This window comes from Podarcis tiliguerta (genome assembly GCF_965153285.1).
Source record: "Podarcis tiliguerta genome assembly, chromosome: 3".
Lineage (NCBI taxonomy): Eukaryota > Metazoa > Chordata > Lepidosauria > Squamata > Lacertidae > Podarcis > Podarcis tiliguerta.
The window spans coordinates 8,247,385-8,263,121 of record NC_139536.1 but is presented as its reverse complement, the minus strand read 5'-3'; the positions used below and the strand labels follow the sequence as shown (position 1 = coordinate 8,263,121).

Below are 15,737 nucleotides of genomic sequence, written 5' to 3'. Positions count from 1 at the left end.
GAGAAAGAGAGAGAGAGAGAGAGCAGAAGGGCGGCAGGGGAAGGGAAGGGACGGGGCCGCTGCACTGCGGCAAAGCCAAGCCGCGGGCGGGCGCTCACGCCCCTCCCCTCCCCGGCCCCTCTCATTGGCCCGTTTGGAGAGAGCGGGTGGCGGGGAAGGGCCGGGCGCGGCGAGAGGATTGGCCGGCGCGGCGTGACTGACAGGGCCGCCTCTCCCGCCCGCCACAACAACCAACCTTTCCTTTTCATGAGGAGAAAAGGGCGGTATAGCGAGTGGGAGAGGTGGGTTGCCAAAGGGAGGGAGAGAAAGAGAGAGAAAGAAAAAGAGAGAGGGAGAGAGAGAGAGAGGCAGGCAGGAGGAGGAGGTGGGCGAAGGCGCGCGGAGGGGGGGGGGCTCACTTTAGCCTATGAGAGTGCAACCCCCCTCCGAAAATAAACCCTTTTTATTCTATCAAATAAAAGTTAGCTTGCACTGAAGGTCAGGAGATTCCCTCAGTCGGTGGTTAATTTAATTATTATTTTTTAAATTAATACTGCTGTGTGGTAATTAGGTTTGCTTGGGTAGTTCGTATGTGTGTGAGAGAGAAAGAGGGATAGTGTAGTATTAACTAATTTTATTGAGTGTGGGGTTGTTGCTTTTTGGTCCCAAGAGCCAATAAGTTAGGAACATGGGGAGCCTGCCTTGGACCCTGGGCCCATCCAGTTCAGTATTGCCTACACGGACTGGCAGCAGCAGCAGCAGCTCCCCCCAGGGTTTCAGGCCGGAGATGGAGTTCTGCATCTTAGCCTGGGGGGTGGGGGTGGGGTTTGAAGTCAGGTAGCTCCCTGGAAGAATAATAATAATTTATTATTTATACCCCGCCCATCTGGCTGGGTTTCCCAGGTTGCCAGGTCTTCTTCCAGCTTCCCAACCAGCCAGGGGTGCCTCTTGACATAAGAGGAGTAAGGGGGCAACCCTTCGGAGGGGCGTGTGCCTGCATTGCTCTGGGCAAAGCTCTGGGGGGGGGTGATGGTCGCAATGGATATTTCCCTTCCTCCAGCACCCAGGGAGGTGGGGTGGTGCAGGGTGGGGAATGCAGGGAAGAGGGAGACAGGGAAAAGATCCGGTCAGAGGAGCAGGGTGGTGCCACTGATCAGTTTGGGATGCAAACCTGCCTTAATTATTTCCTTTTTGGAGGCAGAGCTGAATCCATGCGACAGGCGAAGTGATACTCTCTGGCTCTTTGTCTCTCTTTCTCTCCTCAGGATATAATATCTGTCTGGTCCTTTTGCCCTGCCCTGCCTGCCGCTGTGTTTTCCTGAGAGGCGCTTTCATTGCATTTTGGATCCCATCAGTTGGCAGCACCTCGCTTGCGTTGGAGCATCCTTCAGGTAACTAGTGCTAGTTGAGGGGTTTCGTGTTTTTTTGGTCTGCTTTCTGGATAACCTCCATCCCTTCTTGTCTGTTGTTTATGCAACAAAGAGTTTAGACTCTACAGAAATTTACGAAGCGTTCGTAACTCCGAGACCTTTTCAGGATAGGAAAAACACTTATCACTTACCTGTTCTGGGAAAACTTCAATGTTGGTAAGGCTACTGTATTATATTGTAAACTGCCCTGTGATCCTCAGCTGAAGGGCAGTATAGAAATTTAATAGATGATGATGATATCACAGCCACATGGATGCTTTGGGTTGTTTTTTCTTTTATGTTTTGTATTTGATCAAAAGCTTTGCATCTCAATTGTCATTTTGGATAATGTTCATTATTATTATTTTGTCTAATAATATATTGGATAATGTGCTATCCACATGCTCTTTGTTGGGTCATGTATGCAAGATAATTGAACATTTTTGTTTATTTTGTTTATAGTGAAATAGAATTTTTTCAAAGAAAGAAATTTATGAAGGATGTGAGATTTCAAGGGCCCTTTCTACATTCCAAAGATGCTATTTTCAGCTAGACTGTTGCATTTATAAGAGCTGCAGGTGAGCCGAACAATGTCTGCAGTGAAGTGACGATGAGTGGTGGGAAGGAACATTCAAAAAAATCTTTTCAGTTTTTGTCCTGAGGCAGTGCCTTTTGTTTCAAGCATGATGGTTTCCTCAGATCGGTTAATATGATTAACCTCGTTTCTGAAAGATACTAACTAAATCTGACACATTACAGATAGGTGACATTAAAGTACATTTAAATAATTTTAATTTTCTTTCATAATCATTTTATTAGGATTTATCTATATAAAACACAAACAAAATGCATACAATAATATATATGCTATTCACTAAATAAGCTTAGAGTTTATAGCTAAATAATTGCACTACTTCATCTTTACAATTTACAAGGTATAGTGAGGGGAGGGGAAGATGATGCGTGCAACAAAAACCAGCAATTAAATTATAAGGATAGATCAGATAAATTTTATTTTCCCAGGAAGGTTCTTGCTGTTGTGTTACAGGATATTATTTTCTGTCTCTCTTCCTGTGGCTCGTTGGTCTGAGGTGTTTGCTTTTCTAATACTAAATTCAGCTCCAAAACTTTTTGGAACCAGTAATTGGTTTCAGAGCAGTTCTGGCTTGCTGGGATTTTCTTCCATATAGAAGTGAATTACTTCATTCTGAAGAATCATCTAGCAGCTAGTTTTCTGTTTAGGACACAATAACAAATAACTGTCATGTGTGTCTTCATTCCTTCTAGCATGCTCCTTGGGCTGTAGCTACAGTAACAAATTTGATACCTTCGATTTAGGAGAATCTGTTTGTTCTCTGTTTCTGATCCTTTGGCTACAAAGCATCTTTTTAAATTCCTATGCCAACTTTTCTAAAATAAAATAAAAGGTTGCTGATTTGGAAGGAGTAACACAGGCTCAAAAATGTGCAAATTTTAAAGTCATTTTTTATTTAAGGATGTACTGAATAATTGGCTTATTTTGGAAATACTGGATGAAGGGAACTTTTATCATTTGTTAAGGGCAGTATTTTATCCAGCTGTATGATTCCTAGGTATTAGAATTCCATACTGCTAAACAAATTATGTAGGTGTATTAAAGGTAATGGATATGGACTTCATGTTTCTAAGTATCACTCTATGACAGGTGATACATTTTTTTGTTGTATGGATCATTATATGATGAGTTGGAGAATTTACAATAATATCACTTACTATTATTTTTATTTCTCTTTCTTTAGCTTGCCTTTAGGCCCAGACTGAATGAGTTGCTTTATTTCGGACTATACATATATCAATGATTTTCTACTACAAATAAAGTTCATCTTACGTAAGAAAGGTATCTGACTAAATTGCATTCCAGTTTTCTTCTCCTTTAAAAATGTTGCATACTGTTAGGTAAATGTTGTGCAACTGATGCTTGCCTTAGCTATTCAAACATCCGTTTAAAGGCCTCTCTTTTTTTAAAAAAAATATTTTTCTTCTAATAACTCACACCCATATATAGCTTACTTTCCTTTCAGAGCTTTTTAAACAAAGGGTGCAAATGAGCTCTATGAGACATAACCCAGTTAAGTCACAGAGTTTAGAATGTATTCCTGAAATCAGTTAGTCTTATTGATTCTAAATGTATTTAATTGGAATAACCCCATTGATATCTACTGCTCTTACTTAGGATTGAATTCAAGTCAACTTCAATAATTGGCCACTCAAAGGGCCACAGCTCAGGAGGAGATCATCTCCTTTGCATCTTAAAGGTCCTAGGGTCAATTCCTAGCATCTTCTGGTATGGCTGGGAGAGACCCCCATTTCAAATCCTGGAAAGACACTACTAGTCAGTATTACTGAATTAGGTGGCCAAATGGCTTGACTCGGCATAAGGCTGCTTCTTCCATGTCAGTCATATTTCCATGATCAATTTGGGTCTGCCTATTCTATGTGTAGAGTGCTCCATGCCCATGCTGGAAATTGATGTGAATTTGCATGCCTTTATAATGAGCAAGTTTGGATGTAATTCTAAAGCAAAGTTTAGCATTACAGGAAATGAACCTTAATGATCTTTTGGCTCGTGCATTCTCTCTCCCACCCCCCTTTCCACAGCCCAAAAATAGGGGTTTGGAAGTTTTTACTTCTGTCCTAAATGAATAGTTTGCTGTGATCTCTGAACCCAGACAAAATGTGAGTCTTTACTACCCTTAGTGAAAACAAGCCATCTTCAAACAATGGGTTTTGAAGCTGGCTTGTTTCCACTCGTTCTTGTTAAGATTAACCACAGCTTTAGGATTTTGACATAATGATAACCTCTAGTTAAATCTGAAGTGGAAGCATCCAGTCTCCTCCTGATGGCCCTGGTGATGGAAGGAACTCAGGAGCCTGAGGCTGACTGTCGCTCATCCTCATAACTAATCTTGGTTTGCTGAGCAGTAAACTGATGTGTTCTACATTATGTGCTGCAAACAGCAGTGTATGTTGGGAGTGGCTCTTGAAAGAGGAGCAGGCTATCCCACAGAAATATAAATGGTCATTGTTTGAAACAGCTCTAAAGGAGTGCTTGAGTGGATGAAACTGTGTTTCTGTCAATAAAACTTCCCCACCCCCACCCCCCGACACACCTATTTATTCATCTTTTTAATAAGGAGCCAAATCTAGGTTGCATTTTACAAAGCATGTTGCGGCTAGACAAAAGCTTCATGCCTGTCTGGAACTATCATCGTGTGGCAGAGCACCTGTCAACTTCGCAGAGCTAAGATGCCTGATAGTTTGAGAGATGCTGAGGTATTGGGTTTGCTCTGTGTTGAGGCTATGTTAACTGATGTATTTTTAATAACTGTCTACAAAGGCTTTTTCATATCACGGTAATAACTATGGTAAGGAAGCCATGGGATGATAAGGTGCATGCTTTCGGGAAAACTTGAAGGGTAGGGTATTTTAGCTGGCTTTAGTTTGCATATTGTCCCAACGTTGTTGTTGTTGCTGCTGCTGCTGCTGTTTTTTTTTTTTGCTGTTGGCATTCATCTAGACCAGGACTCGGCAAGGTTTACCGGCCATGGGCCGGATCACTCCCATGGAGATCGTCTGTGGGCTGGACTGGCGCAGCACGACGCTGGAAATCACATCTGCGCATGTCCGCGATGCCGGAAATCGTTTCTGTGCATGCCCAGATGCCAAAAATCGCGCCTGCGCAGAAACAATTTTCAGCGTCTGGACATGCGCAGATGCGATTTCCGGTATCTGTGCGTGCGCAGATGTGATTTCTGGCGCCACTCGGCGAGTCTCCACGCCTGGTTTAGCGCAGCATGCAGGGGACTCACCGAGCAGGCGGCTTGGTTCGGGGACTGGTAAAATAGTCTTTGTGGGCCGCACATTGTCAACCCCTGATCTAGACATCTGGGGATTTGAAAGCCAAGAGGTATGGTTTTATGGAGTAATGCCTGACATTGTGGCAACATATTTGTTAATCACTAATAAGGAAACCAAACAGTACAAGTGGATTCAAGATGGCTCCTATTCTACTAATGTCTCCTTAGTATTTGTACAAAACTAGGGAACTTTCAGCACCATAGAAAGCATTCTCTGACCACACTCTCTCAGGGTACATTGTAAGAAAGGAACCACATCTTCTCCCTCACTTAAGTGATTGGGCCTGTCCCCTCTATGAAAATTTTATTTGTGATGAAATGGATATGGGCGGGGTCTAATCCTTGCACAAAGAGTCAAAGCTGTGCTGCTGCTTCATTCTTTCCTGAGCTGTTGATGCTGCGAGTGTTGCAGAAGATGTGGGGGGTGGGTGAATCCTCACGTTATATGAAGATGTCCTGTCTTCTGAGTAACTGAGCAAGGCAAGGTAGTTATTTCAGCAGAGTGCTTTATTACACCTGGAGAAGGAGGTGGTAGCAGGTGTTGGGCCTGGTTGTGTTACAGATTAGGCAGGTTTTTAAAAAAATAAATGATCAAGGGTAAGTCTCAGGTCTGGTTTTGTGAACTTTTCAAAGCTCATTGCTACTGTCCTGACAGAATTGCTTGTGTCAAGTTAGGAACAACTATTTTATTTGTAGATGCAGCTTCCTCTGAGCTGGAAATGAGTGTTTGTTTATAGCCCTACTGCATACATGTCCTATTCCTACTATAAACAAGATGCACTCTTCTTTTGTTACTTGGCTGTCTACCTGGAGAACCTATATGAATTAATTATATGCTACTAGCAAAGTGTTTTTTTGACCCCTTTTATGCCCTTGGAGCACATGTGGACGGAGATCCAGAAAACTACTTCAGGAAGCAGAAGATTTGCTTTATGCCCAACACTAAAAATTCCCCTTGAAAACCCATTGTTTTTAAAGAGGACTCCTATTTCAAAAGTTCAGAGTCTCTTTGGTTTTACAAAACTAGTTGTGTGGGTCTTCAGGCAGTGACCACTGCCTTTCTTTAAACTCCCTTTTGCACTGAAATTTTTGGTGAGGGCTGGCCTCTGATTGAAATTGCAGCATCTCTGTACCCCTTGCTTTTCTGAACTCTCTGAAGCCTCACCTTGTCTGTAATATAGGGAAGAACCATGCTGTGCATGTTTGCTTTAAGGATTAATGTGATAATGCACATGAAGTGCTCTGAGTATTTTTTTTCTTTTTGGGGGGTGAGGGAGTAATCTTCATTATTGAAATCAGTTGAGGACCAAGCTGTGTGGTCTGTAAATGCAATCCCATTATATTTAATGCTACTGCACTGCAGAAGTTTTAGTGGCAATGTAATATACTGTTTTTTCTGATCCTTCAGCAGTAATCAGGCCCTGCCCTCCTCTAAATCAGAGACTGGATTACTTCTGAATGAGGAAGTAAGCTTTATATATGTATCAGTGCTGCCCAGTATATAGAGGATTGAATTTTATTTGTTTTATTTCTAGTTATTTAAGTTCCTAATACTGTATTTTATTATAGTATTGTTATTTATATAGCGACATCAGTATTCATGGCACTGTAAAAGAGTATAAAAATATAATGTGTAATCTAAAATTTCACATGTGGAACAACAGAGGAAAATGAGGAAGTGGAGACAGGGATGAATAGGCAAGCAGTATCAACTGCACTTGCTTAGGCTTTGTTATAAACTGAACTAAAAGCCTATGATGTTTACAAGTCATTCAGTCTTCTAAGTTCAGCTGCTCACTAAGTTATGGTTAGCAGGGTCAGACTTTTTTTTTTAACCAGCTGCAAAATTACAGAAACAATTCAAAAGCTTGATGTAACCCACAAAAAAACCCATGCCTGTCTCATTTTTCTGTAATTCTGATACCTGAGCAATGGGTATGCTCCAGGAGAAACTCTTCTAGCTGCTTTGCAACTTTCAAAGCCTGCAGTCATCATTGGATAATGTGCTGCTGGATGAGAGAGACAAATTTTCTGGTGGCTTAAAGTTAAAGTAAAAAAGAGAAAGAAACTTTGCTTATTTTTCTAGGATGATATGTCTCCCTGGACGGAATAAATGTACTAGAGCTGCCAATGGATAGAAGTTGGCAACTTCGGTTTTACACTGAATACTTGTGAGATAAAATAAAATCCAAACTGTGCATTTGAATTTGCTGTATCATGGAACTGGAATTAACGTTTCTCTCCCCCACTCCTGGCTGTTTTTCTCCTTCCTGAATTTTCACATGGTTGCTTTCTGCTGTGATTCATTATTTAAGAAATGGGAGACTATAAATAGCAGCACATAGCAGTTTCCTACTGAGAAGCATTTTTCTCCCCTTTCATTGTAGGTGTCAAAATGGAAGGCTTGCACTGTGTTTACGCAGGGTAAATCTTAACATATGAAGAAATTATATTCTTAGTTTTATTTTTTTAATATTGGTATAGGATAGCAGTTGTCAAACTGTTGGGGAAATACCTTGAGTTTCTCAGAAGCTCATCAGGCTTCCATCAGTGACAAAGTTAGCAATGTTGCTTGCTCAACATTATTAGTCTTCCCATGTGCAAACCATAGCATTGTGGTGGGTCAGAGTATACTGCAGCGTGCTCTCAATTCCAGTGGATTGATGGTGGTGCCTAGCAGAACTGAACAATGTTTCTCATGAACTGAGTGTGTTTCCTGAACATTTTTCTGGATTAAGCACGGATACGTGTTAGCCATGAAGGAAATTCCTGGCAGACAAGCTGATGTGGGAAAGGTTCTGTCAATGATAAAAGTTTGAAAACCACCTTTGTAGGATGCTGCTTTTTTAAACTATGTAATAAAATAGGGTTATTTTGGTTCAAATGTAGTTTTATTTCCTGTTTTATTTTTATTGGAATCTGTATTTTAATATCAATAACAGTGTTTAACCTTACTGCTGTTTGAATAACTTTCACTAGTTTAATCCAACTGCCTGAGAAGCTGAAGTCACCTCAAAGATTGTATAGCTGTATTTTGTCTATGTGTGTGTAGTTAATGAACCAATTTAGGCCCAAATATAGCTAGAGTGCTGGAAGCCAAAAATGCTCCCTGTGGGCTGGACTTACAGAAGCTCTTAATTGCTTAGCAGACTCTTCATTACATTAGCATTTCTCATGCCAGTGCTGCCTAGCTTTTGGGAACAGGCAGAGGAAGTAACTATGTGATGAGAGTTGTCATGAAACACTGGAAATTACTGCGTGCTCATAGGAAGAGTATTGAATGCTCAAGGAGGTGGAACTGGCAGCAGAACAGATATGGTAATGCTGCCTCATTCAGGATCTCCCTGTTTCTTGAGTGCTGGTGATGTTTAGACCTCCGTTTGACTCTGTATGGAGAATCCCAAAGCAGTTCATGTTTTTGGTGTTTGCTGCTGCCAAATTCTTGGAAGGCTCCAGAAAACCACTCACAGGATCAGGCAAACAGGCTGGTGATTCACCATCTCTGACCTTAAAGAAACAGAAGTTAGCATTTCTTATGACTGTGGGCGTTTTTCTGAATAAATGATATGCTTAGGGGGGTGTACCATTTGAGACGTTTGCAGGTGTATGTGTATAGAGGTGGATGAAAGACAGAGCAACAGTTTGAAGTCTGACTATATGGAGGATCCTACAGATCCTCCTACAGAATTGGCTGAAGCATCCCCAAGGTGCAGACACTTTTTTTGAGAACCTGTTTAACAGTGATGATATTTTATTTTGTAGAACGTAAATACTTACATACCTCTATTGGTATATTTGTTGAAAGTCTGTTCATGAGTAAGGCAAAACACACACAGCTAAATTCGGGTGCTGGCCATATAATTACTCTGCCTAAGAAGTGTGAAACAAATTGAACTGATGGCAGCTAATGTACATTTAAGACAACCAAAGTTGTTAAAGGAAAGTGCAATTATGTGTTTTTCTTTTTTCATGTCTTTCTTTCTAGTGCCAAAAAATGAGCCGTGGCTATTCAGAAAACAATAACTTCCCATACGACAATAATCAAATGGTTTTGGATATGATCCTCTGCTCTTTATTCAGTGTCCCTCAGCCTATCAATTGGGACAACGTGGCAAGGCTGGTTCCAGGCTATTCATCTCGAGAGGTATGTTTTCCCATATTTTGTAATGTAGTTTTTATTCATTTTGATCTTTGAACTGTTTAACATAGTTGCATTGAGATGGTGATGATGTTGTTGTTAATGATGATGATTTATTATTTATACCTTGCCCATCTGGCTGGGTTCCCCCAGCCACTCTGGGCGGCTCCCAACAAAATATTAAAAGCACAAAAAAATCCAAACATTGAAAACTTTCCTAAACAGGGCCGCCTCCAGATGTCTTCTAAAAGTCAGGTAGTTGTTTATTTCCTTGACAAAGCTTTATTTACATTAGAGCGTATGACATGCAACAATCACATAAAATTAAAAATAAAACTAAAAGCACAGTAAACACTCAGATAAACATAAATGGTATTTTGTATCAATAACAATTGGAATTATTTATAAGAAGGGGGAGGGAGGGGAAGGAAAAAAATTAAAATATTTACTTCATGTACTTCAGACTGTGCTGCAAACTATGGGTGCTGTTCTACCACATGCCTCATTATTTGTGTAATCAATAAAGGCGCACAAGAATGTGTAATAATAGTTGTTTCTTTTGGCCTTAAAGAGGACTAAAGAGCAGAGTATAATTGAACTGATGGCGGCTAATGTACAGTTAAACACAACCAAAGTTGTTAAAGGAAACACTCCTAAAGTCAAATCCAACATTTGTGCTCAGTCATAAACCAGCTGAGAGAAAATCCTTTTGCTCCCTTAGCAGTGTTTTCATGCTTGACAGTCTTCCAGGCACTTAAACCTCACATTTATTTTGTGTTGTACATGGACGCTGTGAAGAATCACATGTATATTACAGCCAGTGTGGATTTGTTTCTGTAGTAGAAGCCTATTTTTAAAATCATAACGCAAGGCAAACAAACCTGCCCTGAAGCCCCCAACAACAACAAAAACCCAGACCCAGCAGGTGCAAAGTAAAAGAGAGAAGACAGTAGGAGGCTGAACAGAAGGTTGATTTAAGAAACTATACAAAGAATAAACTTTGAAGAAATTTTGGCTTAAAGAGCTCTAAGGTATTCAGATCAGATACCATTTAATTTACTATTGTTATCATGTCTATTAAATATTACTTTGACTGCCAGGTCTAGAAGCTCCTTTGTGCTCATTCATGATGTGTGATGGCTTCTATACCTTCCAGTGTTGAATGGTGAGGCATAAAACAAAGCTGATTTTAAGTATTGTATGGGAGGAACACTTTCCATTGACCCTTCTGCTGCACAGACTTCCACTCCTACAAAGCTTCTATCAATCTAACAAAGAGTCAGTACTAGTTATCCACTGTGACATCACTTGTTTGCTCTGCTGCTTCTGAAAAGAATGTTTGTTTATGGAGTTCTGGAAAGTTGTGGTGCTCTATAAGGATGATCCAAGTTCTGAATACTTCTCAAGCTCCTTTCCTACTCATGTGACTGGCTAGCAATATTAGGGGAAGGTTTCAGTTGGATTAGTCTTACTCTTCTAACTATACTTTCACTGAAGGTGGGTACAGTGGTACCTTGGTTTATGAACTTAATCCATTCCGGAAGTCCATTCTTAAACCAAAACGTTCTTAAACCAAGGTGTGCTTTCCCATAGCAGCGGGGGACTCAATTTACAAATCGAACACACTCAACAGGATGCGGAACATGTTCTGCTTCCAAGGCAAAGTTCACAAACCAAAACACCTGCTTCCAGGTTTGCAGCACTCTTAATCCAAGTTGTTCATAAACTAAGCTGTTCTTAAACCAAGGTACAACTGTACCTAATGCAGAAGGCAAGTGTTCTCAGCTTGTGAATGTATTGAGATCATGGTAGTAGCACTGCTCAGGCAGCGGAGGTCCTAGTTTATCCAGCTGCCATCATAGATCTGGGCCTTAGTTTTTCTGTCACTGTTGCCTTTTCCTTCTGAGAGAGATGAGATGCATTTATGTCTCATAGAATCTTCTCGCTTGATAAAAATTCTATACCTATGGAAGATCATGTATATGTTTGCTGGGAAGGACCTTTTCCTCTTTGTACTCTTTGACAAGTCCTCAAGTGCCCACAGGGGATGCTGCTATCCTTGTCTGAGAGAATAACTGATTGTTTATATTGAGTTAACAGTACTATAAAGTAGTTAAACGTCAATTTGCAATCTAACAGAAAGTCCTCTAAGACCAACAAAAAAAAAATGGCTTCATTATGCTGTCTGAACACAGCACCTCAAATTATGATGTTACACCATGCGCTATGAAATGGGGCTTTAGCTCAGAGGAAGGACATGCCCTTCACACATAAAAATGATCCCAAGTTGAATCCCGTGCATCTCATGTTGATGGCGGGTTTAGGGAAATAATTCTTGCCTGCTATCTTGGAGAGCCACTGCCAGTCAGAGATGGTTTAAGGCAGCTCCTTTTTTATATAACCTTTGATGCAGACAGATATGCCTGTTTCAGAAAAACAAAACAGCTTTTCAAAATCTGTCCTTACAGGCAAGCACTGAAAAAGCTGCCACATTCTTGGGCGCCAACAAAAAAACATAGAAACCAGGCTTAAAGGCTTAGTCACTAGCTCTGCACAAGGTTAATATCAGTTGTTGTTTATTTAGATACCCGGAGATGCGCATCTATGTCCTAGGCATACCTGGGATTTCTTCCATCAAGAACTAAAACTGAAAATCCCTCCTCTTTTATCTTCTGACAGTGTGCAAAAAGGTTTGACGAGCTGAAAAGCAGTGGGAGTTCTCCAGTTGATAACCAGTACAGTCCACTAATGGCCAGTGGTGGGAGCCCTATGGAAACATTGGCTGGTTACATCAAATCATCGCTTCTTGATTCCCAGGAGGAGTTACAAGAACCTCCTAGTGAAAAAGATGCAATTTCTGTAAATGGTAGGCTTTCAGGCAGTTCTGCTACTGCATTCAAGACATTGTGCATGCTAGGTTTCATCCATTTGAAATCCTTAACCTGTTCTGAGCAAAGTCAGCTGGTAACCCTTAAAGTGCTGGTGCTCGTCAAAAGTATTGGTCTCTAAATTACAATCCCTCCTGTAGTTTACCTGTTTACTTTTCAAAGTCTCAATTAACTGGTGCTTTAATATAATTAATTTTTATTTCATTGTAACTTTGCCTTGAACTGTAGAGTGGCCTTTTTAAAAGCCAATACACTTGTCTAAAAGAACCAAAGGTGAAATTGCTTATTGTGGGTTGAGCTTTTATCAGTTATCTAATGTGCCTGCAAAAACTCAGGTTGCAACAAGCCACGTATAATAAAACCATATGATAAACCAGCTAACTCCCTAAGCTGTCTTTGAACTGTGTTACTACAGTGGACAATAGGAAGATCCCAGGTTTGTGCTCTAGTTTGGGGTGAAAGGTCTTGAAGAGTCCATCAGTCTGGTGCAGCATGGCAGATGGTCAGCAATGATAGGAGTTCCCCTGTTCTAGTTAAGCAGGTCTGTGAGCTGTCTCTGCCGGAGACCATGCCACTTCCACATAGGAGTAGACTAGTGACTCAGCAGAAACCGCATACAAAGTGTTGGATGTGTTTTGTGGCTGAAAAGGAGGAGAAGGAAAAGAGCCAGAGATGCACAGCAGTGAAATCGTGGTGGGGTTGAGTGGTAGAAATGCAGGTGGTGCAAGGGAGAGAAGCAGAAGGGTAGTGAGCATGTGATAGTACATAGAACATGAGAGAAGAGAAAAGAGCTGAATGAAACCAAGAGCCACACCCGAGGGAGGGCATGAAGTTGTGTTGTGGAAGGGACAGTCTCCCAGTGAAAAGTAGATTCTTAATTTGTCTCAGTGGATTAGGTGGCAGGAGGGTTCTGTGCATTGGAATTTACCATTGGTTGCAAGCCTCCAGTTAGTATATTAATGCCCTAGGGCAATTCTTAATCTGCCTTGTTCAGCACTTACTGCTCTTGGGTTTTGTTTCTTTTGAATGCTCTCTGAGACTTAGCATTAAGTACCGTATTTTTCGCTCTATAAGACGCACCAGACCACAAGACGCACCTAGTTTTTGGAGGAGGAAAACAAGAAAAAATATATTCTGAATCTCAGAAGCCAGAACAGCAAGAGGGATCGCTGCGCAGTGAAAGCAGCGATCCCCCTTGCTGTTCTGGCTTCTGGGATAGCTGCACAGCCTGCATTCGCTCCATAAGACGCACACACATTTCCCCTTACTTTTTAGGAGGGAAAAAGTGAGTCTTATAGAGCAAAAAATACGGTATATTCCTAATGGGAAAGTGAATAGTAATGGATACTCCTGCAGTGGGCTTGTTCATGAACCTTTTAAAGAGGAAATCCAGATAACAGGAACCTTCTGTCTCCATGTTTGGTACTTTAACAAGGAACCTTCAATGTAGAAGTGGTTTTGGGGGTGGATGAAAGGCAAGATACCAGGCTCCACTGTGTTGTGTTGTGTTGTGAGTGTGTTTAAAAAAGCTATACTTTTCCTTTTGGCTGTATGGACATCAGGCAGAGGAATCCCAGTATTAATGACATTATGATGTCTGTTACTGCTCTCCAAAAGAGAAGTGTAAAAGAGAAGGCCAAACGCATAGCCATGACAGTTTTGTTATTGTTTGTAATACCATTGATTTATTGATTGCCTTCTAAACAACTGCCTCAAGGCGATTTACACATAATTAAAATACAAAAACAGCAAATACTTTTAAAACGAGACCGAAACTTTAACAAAGTAACAAAGTAAACACTTATTCAACTGGGAAAGCCTGTTGAAACAAAATTGTCTTTGATTGTTTCTGGAAGGTGCAGTTAGTTGGTGACTGTTGTCTCTTGACAGGAATGCATTATTCTGTGGAACTGGGGCAGCCACCCTAAAAGCCCTGCTCCGCGTTACTGTGGAGCAGGCTTCTGAGGTCCTTGGGAACTGACAGGAGAAACCTTCCCACAGACTTAAGCGATTTTACATCCTCCTTTTTTGTATGTGTGGACATGCACATGGTGACTGAAAGGATTAATCCCTCAATTCCTCTATATGTTTCCACCTGGACTGGATTGATTTTAAAAGCCAGCCTTTCTTTAAAGGAGTGTGTGTGAAAAGGATCCATCTAGTAAGTAAGTGGACAGCTCCCTTAGATCGCACTTTCCTCTAGGCGTAGGACTACCACTTACCAGGCGAAAATGAGAAGACCATCTCAACACTATGTCTTAATGCTTTTTCTCCCCGCTTGCATTTAAGGAAGGCCAAGTGTAGCTTCCTCAAGGAATTGCTCTGCAGAAAGTGAGAAGGGCCCTGCACATAAAGGTGGAGAAAATGCTGATGAAGCACAAGGGTAGGAAGATGGTTGTTTGATTTTGGGAAAGCTAGATAAACCTGAATCTTCGACATTCGTTTGTTCTCTTCTACGCTTGGATTATATCTCTGTGTATTTGTGGGATTTCTATTGGGCGGGTGAAGGATTGTGGGGGGTGGGAGAGTTACACTGGCCTCATTTTTTAACAAAAAATTAGACAAACAGTAACTGAGGAGAAGCTCTTGTGAAAGAGTACCTTTAGGGACTGGCAGGCATTAAAACGCTGGTAGCTTCTCCTCTCTAGAACTGACTCTCCTTTCAGGTTTGGAATCTGTGGTATCCTGGAACCTCTAAGCTTCCCATAGGGTGGTTTTTTTTTTGCCTTCTATTCAGTAGAAATGGCTGTTAAGTGCAGCTTGGAGAAGAAAATGTTTAGCCTTGGCTGGGTGGGACAATGCTCCCTTGTGTGCTAACTTGACACGTGGAAGCAGTCAGTGGGATGTGTTTCTGTATCCCCTCTTCCGGTTAAATGTAGGCAACCTTTCACTTCCTTTGTCATGAATAATAAATCATCTGTTGGGGTTGTAGATGGTATGAAATATGAATGCCTGTTTCCCCACCCCCTGCCCTCCATTCAGCCATCTTGCAAAGCTTCTCCATCACCTTCGTAAAAAGGCTTGAGTAGTGATGTTGTCTTCATCCTGCTGTCGTTTCCGCTGTGAACCCTGAAAATATATGTCTTGTGTTCACAGGCGTGTTGTAGAGCAGCGGTTTTCAAAACTGGTCCAGGTACTTTTCTACTGTGACTGATGCTCACTTTAAGGAACACCTGGCAGCTTTCCTTGCAAGGCAGCTGCTCTCTAACTTTTCTACATTCTTGGTTCCCCTGGGGAGACAGCGAGGGGGTCAATAGACCTCAGACCTGGCCTAACACCCTCCTTGCTTTTAATAAACACAGATTGCCAGATAGGAGATGGCAGAGAATCCTCTGCCAGTAGAGGTTAATATATGGATGGCTCTTTGCTTGGAAATCACTTTTGCAAAGCTTGCAGTCTCTCTCGCCCTAATCAAGCAAGTTCTGCC

General features: G+C 41.3%; 1 protein-coding gene across 5 annotated transcripts in view; it reads left to right on the top strand.

Annotated features, from left to right (window-relative positions):
• Positions 1-135: 135 nt before the first annotated feature.
• Positions 136-15,737, top strand: part of SANBR (SANT and BTB domain regulator of CSR) — a 35,583-nt gene continuing 19,981 nt past the window's right edge. For 4 of the 5 annotated variants that reach the window (XR_014509250.1, XR_014509251.1, XM_083432608.1 and 1 more), the window contains exons 1-7: positions 147-281; positions 1,245-1,370; positions 1,851-1,966; positions 3,167-3,264; positions 9,270-9,428; positions 12,102-12,288; positions 14,600-14,693. Coding sequence is in view for 2 of the 5 variants with exons in the window: in XM_083432608.1 (XP_083288734.1) it covers positions 9,279-9,428; positions 12,102-12,288; positions 14,600-14,693 (431 nt within the window). In the remaining 3 variants the exon portion in view is untranslated. Of the gene's footprint in view, positions 282-1,244; positions 1,371-1,850; positions 1,967-3,166; positions 3,265-9,269; positions 9,429-12,101; positions 12,289-14,599; positions 14,694-15,737 lie in introns of all 5 variants that reach the window. The other variant, XM_083432609.1, reaches the window with a different exon arrangement.